Source organism: Watersipora subatra, chromosome 10 (assembly GCF_963576615.1).
Source record: "Watersipora subatra chromosome 10, tzWatSuba1.1, whole genome shotgun sequence".
Taxonomy (NCBI): Eukaryota; Metazoa; Bryozoa; class Gymnolaemata; order Cheilostomatida; family Watersiporidae; genus Watersipora; species Watersipora subatra.
This window is the reverse complement of record NC_088717.1, coordinates 40,130,576-40,141,183: the sequence shown is the minus strand read 5'-3', so window position 1 is coordinate 40,141,183 and position 10,608 is coordinate 40,130,576. Positions and strand designations below refer to the sequence as shown.

General features: G+C 37.5%; 1 protein-coding gene across 1 annotated transcript; it reads left to right on the top strand.

Annotated features, from left to right (window-relative positions):
- The first annotated feature begins 261 nt into the window (after positions 1–261).
- On the top strand, positions 262–4,408 carry LOC137407071 (uncharacterized). The gene is made up of 4 exons (XM_068093676.1): positions 262–267; positions 380–2,804; positions 2,910–3,728; positions 3,834–4,408. The coding sequence occupies exons 1-4, from the start codon at positions 262–264 to the stop codon at positions 4,406–4,408; spliced, it is 3,825 nt and encodes a 1,274-aa protein (XP_067949777.1).
- The last annotated feature ends 6,200 nt before the right edge of the window (positions 4,409–10,608 follow it).

Sequence of the window (10,608 nt, the reverse complement as noted above, 5' to 3'; positions counted from 1 at the left end):
TTACGAAAGTCTCCGTTATTGAGCTTTGTACCGGAGAAATAATCCTCTCAAAGCTCCTTCATGCATATTTACACATGTCTAACTAGCCTGCAAAGGTTTTTTCACATGTAAGAAATTATTCCACTGGTCGCTCATGAAAAGGACCTATTTAGAAGGAAATGGTAGTTCAAGTCTCTAGCTGTCAATATAAACAGTCATATATAGATTACATATCATTGCTTCTTTAAACAATTTTCTACAATAGGGAAGGTCTGTTTCCTAATGACCGTGAGCCAAGAGGTCAATATCTAACAACAACTTGTCACAATTTCTGGCTCAGCAATTTTATCACAGGCTCACATTTACGCCTCTAACATTGAGTTCATCTTGATACTTACAGGGGTTTTCTTATCATTATATCATTATAACAGACTACTCATCTACCATAACAGACTACTCATCTACCATAACAGTCTACTCATCTACCATAACAGTCTACTCATCTACCATAACAGACTACTCATCTACCATAACAGTCTACTCGTTTACCATAACAGACTACTCATCTACCATAACAGTCTACTCATCTACCATAACAGTCTACTCATCTACCATAACAGTCTACTCATCTACCATAACAGACTACTCATCTACCATAACAGTCTGCTCGTTTACCATAACAGACTACTCATCTACCATAACAGTCTACTCATCTACCATAACAGTCTACTCATCTACCATAACAGTCTACTCATCTACCATAACAGTCTACTCGTTTACCATAACAGACTACTCATCTACCATAACAGTCTACTCATCTACCATAACAGTCTACTCAACTACCATAACAGTCTACTCATCTACCATAACAGGCTACTCATCTACCATAACATACTACTCATCTACCATAACAGTCTACTCGTTTACCATAACAGACTACTCATCTACCATAACAGTCTACTCATCTACCATAACAGACTACTCATCTACCATAACAGGCTACTCATCTACCATAACAGACTACTCATCTACCATAACAGTCTACTCATCTATCATAACAGACTACTCATCTACCATAACAGGCTACTCATCTACCATAACAGACTACTCATCTACCATAACAGTCTGCTCGTTTACCATAACAGACTACTCATCTACCATAACAGTCTACTCATCTACCATAACAGTCTACTCATCTACCATAACAGTCTACTCATCTACCATAACAGTCTACTCGTTTACCATAACAGACTACTCATCTACCATAACAGTCTACTCATCTACCATAACAGTCTACTCAACTACCATAACAGTCTACTCATCTACCATAACAGGCTACTCATCTACCATAACATACTACTCATCTACCATAACAGTCTACTCGTTTACCATAACAGACTACTCATCTACCATAACAGTCTACTCATCTACCATAACAGACTACTCATCTACCATAACAGGCTACTCATCTACCATAACAGACTACTCATCTACCATAACAGTCTACTCATCTATCATAACAGACTACTCATCTACCATAACAGGCTACTCATCTACCATAACAGACTACTCATCTACCGTAACAGGCTACTCATTTACCATAACAGACTACTCATCTACCATAACAGGCTACTCGTTTACCATAACAGTCTACTCGTTTACCATAACAGACTACTCATCTACCATAACAGTCTACTCATCTACCATAACAGTCTACTCATCTACCATAACAGTCTACTCATCTACCATAACAGTCTACTCGTTTACCATAACAGACTACTCATCTACCATAACAGTCTACTCATCTACCATAACAGTCTACTCATCTACCATAACAGTCTACTCATCTACCATTACAGGCTACTCATCTACCATAACATACTACTCATCTACCATAACAGTCTACTCATCTACCATAACAGTCTACTCATCTACCATAACAGTCTACTCATCTACCATAACAGTCTACTCGTTTACCATAACAGACTACTCATCTACCATAACAGTCTACTCATCTACCATAACAGTCTACTCATCTACCATAACAGTCTACTCATCTACCATAACAGGCTACTCATCTACCATAACATACTACTCATCTACCATAACAGTCTACTTGTTTACCATAACAGACTACTCATCTACCATAACAGTCTACTCATCTACCATAACAGACTACTCATCTACCATAACAGACTACTCATCTACCATAACAGTCTGCTCGTTTACCATAACAGACTACTCATCTACCATAACAGTCTACTCATCTACCATAACAGTCTACTCATCTACCATAACAGTCTACTCATCTACCATAACAGTCTACTCGTTTACCATAACAGACTACTCATCTACCATAACAGTCTACTCATCTACCATAACAGTCTACTCATCTACCATAACAGGCTACTCATCTACCATAACAGACTACTCATCTACCATAACAGTCTACTCGTTTACCATAACAGACTACTCATCTACCATAACAGTCTACTCATCTACCATAACAGACTACTCATCTACCATAACAGGCTACTCATCTACCATAACAGACTACTCATCTACCATAACAGACTACTCATCTACCATAACAGACTACTCATCTACCATAACAGTCTGCTCGTTTACCATAACAGACTACTCATCTACCATAACAGTCTACTCATCTACCATAACAGACTACTCATCTACCATAACAGGCTACTCATCTACCATAACAGACTACTCATCTACTATAATAGACTACTCATCTATCATAACAGACTACTCATCTACCATAACAGGCTACTCATCTACCATAACAGACTATTCATCTACCATAACAGGCTACTCATCTACCATAACAGACTATTCATCTACCATAACGGGCTACTCATCTACTATAACAGACTATTAATCTACCATAACAGACTATTCATCTACCATAACAGGCTACTCATCTACCATAACAGGCTACTCGTTTACCATAACAGACTACTCATCTACTATAATAGACTACTCATCTATCATAACAGACTACTCATCTACCATAACAGGCTACTCATCTACCATAACAGACTATTCATCTACCATAACAGGCTACTCATCTACCATAACAGACTATTCATCTACCATAACAGGCCACTCATCTACCATAACAGACTATTCATCTACCATAACGGGCTACTCATCTACTATAACAGACTATTCATCTACCATAACAGTCTACTCATCTACCATAACAGTCTACTCATCTACCATAACAGTCTACTCGTTTACCATAACAGACTACTCATCTACCATAACAGTCTACTCATCTACCATAACAGTCTACTCATCTACCATAACAGGCTACTCATCTACCATAACAGACTACTCATCTACCATAACAGTCTACTCGTTTACCATAACAGACTACTCATCTACCATAACAGTCTACTCATCTACCATAACAGACTACTCATCTACCATAACAGGCTACTCATCTACCATAACAGACTACTCATCTACCATAACAGACTACTCATCTACCATAACAGACTACTCATCTACCATAACAGTCTGCTCGTTTACCATAACAGACTACTCATCTACCATAACAGTCTACTCATCTACCATAACAGACTACTCATCTACCATAACAGGCTACTCATCTACCATAACAGACTACTCATCTACTATAATAGACTACTCATCTATCATAACAGACTACTCATCTACCATAACAGGCTACTCATCTACCATAACAGACTATTCATCTACCATAACAGGCTACTCATCTACCATAACAGACTATTCATCTACCATAACGGGCTACTCATCTACTATAACAGACTATTAATCTACCATAACAGACTATTCATCTACCATAACAGGCTACTCATCTACCATAACAGGCTACTCGTTTACCATAACAGACTACTCATCTACTATAATAGACTACTCATCTATCATAACAGACTACTCATCTACCATAACAGGCTACTCATCTACCATAACAGACTATTCATCTACCATAACAGGCTACTCATCTACCATAACAGACTATTCATCTACCATAACAGGCTACTCATCTACCATAACAGACTATTCATCTACCATAACGGGCTACTCATCTACTATAACAGACTATTCATCTACCATAACAGACTACTCATCTATCATAATAGACTACTCATCTACTATAAAGGACTACTCATTTACCATAACAGACTACTCATTTACTATAAAAGACTACTCATTTACCATAAAGGGCTACTCATCTACCATAACAGCCTACTCATCTACCATAAAAGACTACTCATCTACCATAACAGACTACTCATCTACCATAACAGACTACTCATTTACCATAAAAGACTACTCAATTACCATAAAGGACTACTCATCTACCATAACAGACTACCATAATAGACTAATCATCTACCACTCAAGCATTCAACCTATATGAGTATTCATTCTGGTCGGTTAATAACCACTTATCAGATTACATTTTTAACATACTGCTATTAGTTCTGGCAAATAAAGTTTTTCATGTCAGGACCTTCTACTGGGAACAACAGCCATAAAAGCCAAAACGTAAAAGTGGGCAACTAAAAGGTTTTTGATTATACAAAGTTGGGTTTAGCTAAATGCGGCTAAAGCTCGCATTTGATCAGACAAGCTATATTATTAATGAGGGCCAAATCAATTTTTTTGACAACATTCGATTCAATAATGACTTAGAAAACAGGAGATGATCTGCATGACGATTAACAAGAAATGGTTAAAAGAATGTAAATGTAGAATGCCTTTTCATCTATTTACACTTTTCAGTTGCTTCATTGGAACATTCTGACTTCCAACATGCTTTCGTGCTTCAAATGGATTTTGAGTGGCTTCCACTACAAATCATAGAAATGGTAAAATCCTACTGCATTCGCCAAGATTTCACTTCGCTAAATTTGTGCGAAGGCATTCGCTGTGAAAAGGTTATTGTACTTTAATAAAGTCTGTTTTGAGAGAAGCATTGCAGATCTTGGCAAGATCTATACATGTATGTATACATGTATGTATGTATAGTGCAACTTCCAATCATTGAAACAATAGGATGAAATTTTGTCACGGGTGGGCAACTCCGAACCCAGTTGAAGCATGAAAACATAGTGTTTGAAAGCTATGATCTAATTTTCGTATGATCTGAAACTATGGCCGCTCTCTAGAGAGAACAGTTATAGTGATAAGCTGCTTAGCCAAATAGAAATAAATGTTGTAATGTCTCTTTTTAATTGATACTATTATTGAGGAGTTTCTGGATGTAAGCGCAAAATGATTCAGAGTTACTTTATCTGAAAAATAGTTCTCTGATTTGACAGCCACATCTCTAATTGGCAAAAATGAAGTTGTCACTGTATCTTCCTCGTTAAAGAATATGTGTGTCAGGTTTATATATCTAAAACCAGCTGAATACTAGGTGTTGCTAGAGTAATAAAATCATTACCCAATTAATTTGAGTAACTTAAACTAGTAACTTAAGCTAATAAAAACCGTGCCTCTCGTCTGAAACCAGCTTGTTACGTGGCATTCTACGTAATGATCACTCACCAAATAATAAATATCTTCAAGCGTGCTAGAAGTAATCAACTGCAATTTGCGATCATCGCATACGTATGTGTACAAAATCCTATTGTATAGCAATGTAGCCGCTTGCCCTAGTGGATGGACTTGCTTGTCAACAGACCTGGAGGTTTTGAGTTCTAATTCAGCATGAAACAAATTTTCTCTCTTATAACTTTATTGCTATAATTGGACACACGAACGACAGACCAACAAACAGACAAGTACTGAGATGTATATACATGTATATATAATTTAGATGTGTTCAGAAATAAATTTGAATAAGTCTTACAATAAGAGAGTATATGAGGTTAACCAACAATACAAGTTTAATTGCATTGCCGATAACATTTCAAATTGATACTTGAATAGGCGTAGCTTCGATCAAATACCAGGTTTTATCAACATTTTAAAGTTGTGAAAATGAACCGAATGAGTTGCGGTGTTTGCAAAATATCAACTGAAGAAAACTGCAATACTATATAATTATATTAAAATTGTTTGATTTTCAAATTATGTTATCTAAAAATATATAGACTATCTAAAGGTTGTTCATTCAATATCCTTATTCATGAAGGCAGATTATACATTAATTGGTTTAAACAGATGTATTCTGAGAACTGCTAATCTTTATTGCCAATTTATCAAATTTCTTAGTTGCATAAAAGAATTGTGGTTAGCTCACTCAACAAGATGTGTGCCGAAGCTGATTGATGTAATTCTCTAACCACCGCTCGAAAGTTAATCTGAAACATAGAAATACGGAGCAGACTTTTCAAGTATTTGTGGAGTCTGTCTCAACCTCATGTTACTATTATCTTTTATTTCAGGAATGCAAAACATGTAACCTGGCAACTGGATGGCAAAAATGTATTAAATGGCAGCCAACAGATGTGGTTTTGCATCACGTTCATGCACTGGCTAACTGTTAGCGTTGACATCATACTTCATGCGTCTATATTTTGCCGACAAATGACCATCTTATGTCCCTGTTTGGAGCTTGCATCAGGCGTGTTTATCTTTCCAAAATTGTTTTTCGTTTTTTTCGCATGCTCAAAAATGAAAAATAATGATTATATTGGCATAAATGACAAAGTACCAGGAAAGAATAAAGCAACATGCAATGCCTTGAAAACTACATTGCAAAACTTGTATTTAGCCTTATGTAGAGATACCAACTTATGAAGATTCGTCTAATATATTGCACTCACAATATCTTCATTTGAATTATTAATTCTTTGGGATGTTATGATTTTTTTATATCACTAAAAGGACATATTGATTTTTAATTAGTTAAAAACAATATTCATCATATTGGTTGTAACCACCAGAGCTTGGCACAGAAATATCTCACTATTCCACAAACTACAATTTTTGTATTAAATTAGGCTGCTGCCATTGTTGAAGCCCCAGATATCATGTCATGCTGGTGTACAGTCATGACATGCTATCACGTCATGACATGTTATCACATCATGAAATGCTATCACGTCATGACATGATAGCATGTCATGACCTGATAGCATGACATGATAGCATGTCATGACATGCTATCATGTCATGACATCATCATCATCCTGTCATAGCACACTATACTGCCAGGGTACTAATAAAAATAATTGCATAGCATCCACTACCACTATTGGTCACCCTAACTGTACACTGTAGCTGTATAACTATATACTGTTGTCTATAACAACGATGAACCATTTGTTTAGAGGAGTGAATCTATGTGACGCTCTTTCAGCCATCTTTGAGGCAGAGTAGGATTTAAAAACTTTCTATTAAAATTAATTCTTTGAAGTTCACATCATACACTAGATTCAGCTTTATCTGGTTTATACCTCAAACTTATAAACTCATTGATACAGAATTTGAAAAAAACAAATTCACCAGGATGTGTGTCACAAGCTTTTAAATATTGATTGTCAAAATAAACAACAATATATTGATGGATTGAAGTCAATTATTCAAACACCGTGCATGTATGTTTGTTTCATGTTTTATTATCGCTACTAAGGAGCTGTTCACAGCAGGTAAATTCTACATAAAAAGACTCCTGCTACAAAACTTCACTCCAAACTAATTATAACAATGCTTATAAAGATTAGAGAATTTACAAAAGCTTTGCCAAAATTATTAACCTAAAAATATTGGTCGTCGAGTTTAGAAATCTAGAATGGCAAAAATATATTACAACACAGCGATATGATATACAGTTGATGCTTTTACTAAAAGCATACTAACTAAATGGCTGCCAATGCGTTTATGTATTTGAGTGCCTGACTGTTGCCCTTTTTATGATTCTCATATAGCATGACTTGAAAAAACATTTTTGTTTGAAATAAAAATAGTGCCATTGAAGTGATAAGAAATGAAAAAGCTAATAGGAAACTGATAAAAACACTGATTATTTTGTAACAAAAAATTTTGAAGTGTCTCCTCTGATGATAGTTCAAAGATGATTGAAAGTTGAACTATTGTAGACTGCTTCTTCTATCTGTTTTCCATCCACTCTTTTCACATCAAATGCTAGTGCTAACAGGATTCTTATAATAAAATAGCAACAAAAATACTGCACAAGTTTCCAACATTTATTTTTGCTGCTGAAAGATTTGAGAAGCAAAGCTTTGTTCTCACATGTTGTTAAAGGACAACCATATGCATGCGTTTTGTGAATAAGAAGACCACTATGCAAGTCTCTACTAGGAGAGATTAACTGTATTTAATACCATGGGCGATGCAGGTGAAAGTAGCTTGAAGTCTCACCATCTATATATGGGCGTGGCCATTAATAATAGTTTGACATTTAGAGTTATTGGATGCCAACTACACATGCCCATGCTGGGACATTTTGTGATGTCCCATCATTTACGTATGTTGCACTTTATAGCTCCGAAACTACTATTTTGAAAGCAGTAAATTTTATATAATCTGAAAACCAAGAAAGTACTGCATCAATTAATTCAAAGAATTTTATAATGGTAGCAAACGTGCATGTGTAGTGGCATCAAATAACTCTAAATGTTAAATTACTATTCATGGACATGCCCATATATATTTCTCAAAGTATGTTGATATGTCCGTATAGCTATTAGGTATTAGAATAGCGTAGCTGGACAATGCTTAAGCAACGTCATGGCGTACCATCATTGGAAGCCTAGGACTTATTAACTAGCTTACTTGAAATTTTCATTGGCAATGTGCCAGGATAATAGTGATAGGTGAGCAAGTGGTAGGCAACTCTCATCACTTCCCATTGTTTATAAGCTGATTTTTAAAACTATTTTTCTTTGGCAATGTGCCAGGCTAATAGTGGTAGGTGAGCAACTGGTAGGCAACTCTCATTACTTCCCATTGTTTTTAAAGTGAGTTTTATTACCCGGACAACGCTGGAAGGCACAGCTAGTCAGTAGATAAACTTAAGTAACTATTGTTAGTAAATAACATTTTTTCATCTCTTTATGTTGTTCTTTTTATATTTTTTCATATTTGTGTTTAAAAAGCTTGTTACAAAGTTTATAACTATCAAACTAGAAATTTAAAGACAAAAAATGCAGTTGAATTACGGGTAGGGTACAAGCTATAATTTTAGCATCATTTTACATTCTAATTTTTTAGGCATTTCATCCATATAAACCAGACCTACAAACCAGAACCAGATCGAGGCACACCAAGCTGCTCAGCAGAAAGCATACTCAAGGATCAGGTTGAATAAGTCAGCCGGTATAACAATGGAGGCCCACCTTAACGGCTGGCCCAACTTGTATTTCGTTAAATGCTCAAGCAGGTTGAACACTTCTGTAGCCAGCATTAGGGGTGTGGGCGCCTGAACCATGCCCTAAGGCTGAACGGAAAAATGACTAAATGGTACACATTGGAAGCCTACATTGAAGGTGATCTCAAAGCTTTCTCAAACCAACCCAAGGTAAACATGTCTGTCAGACTTCACAGGCGCCCATGAATACTGCCCTGGCAGTTTCAGGAGTGCCTGGCTTAGCTAGGGTAGTGCTGAGCCAGTCTGGGGCGCAGGCACTGTGCTGGCCCAATTCCACCAGTCACTCCCTTCCCGGTAATTTGGAAAAGCAGCCTGTTCAGTTCCTGCTCAACACCAGGCGCACCACAAACTTGCTGAGCAAGGAGGTGTCAGCAAGCTCTACCAGGACAAATGAGACTTGTTGAAAAAAAGCGGCAGCCACAGTCTCATGGCCAATGGGACCAGGCTAAATTTCTACAAAGTCGTATGTCTGCCGGTGCGGCTCTGGGATGTGAAAACCAAGGAGGGTTTGGGTGAGCCACATCAGCGAGTATGCTATCTTGGAGAGGCCATTCCTGGTGGCCTACCAGTGCCCTGGAGTTCCGGTAGTCCATGGTTTACATGATTGGTCGCTCTCTGACTTGCATGGATAGACACAGTTCGTTGCTGTTTAGCAAGGAATAGGTGGTATGGTACATGGTGGTGCCAGCCAAGACTGAAATGACTGTTACATACAGTGTAACAACCAAAAACTACAGTCTTTTGGGCGTTATTGAAGGCTGTCCGGAAGGGCCGTTGCTAGCTACAAGCTTGAGTCGGCTTAGACTGAAAGAAAGAGTAGTCGAGCAATGCTTCACCCTCCACCTCTGAACTGGTAGTACAGTCAAAACATACACAGGAATTGAGGACCACCAGGTAAACAATTTACCACCCTCTGTGACTTGGAAGCTTCAACTTCAGGTGTAAACTTGTCAAAAAAGTGAGGCCAGCCCACTTGACAGACCTCTATGAAACAGCCCGACGTAACTGTACAGAGCTGAGACATGCCAAGCGACTGGCACGGTTGCTGGTCACTGGCGATGGGAATATGGGCCAGACATGCAACGGGAAACAATTCATTTCGCCAAAGGAAGGAACCAATCATATCCAAGGTTGCCGCATTGACTGGGCCCAGAAAAAGAGGCAGAAGCCAAGCATCAAGTCTGAGAGCTGCTGGACGATAGACTCATTGAGCCGATTGGTGGTGCGTGGAGCTTCCGGGTGGTATTCGTCCGGAAAAAAGATGTCAAGTAGTGTTT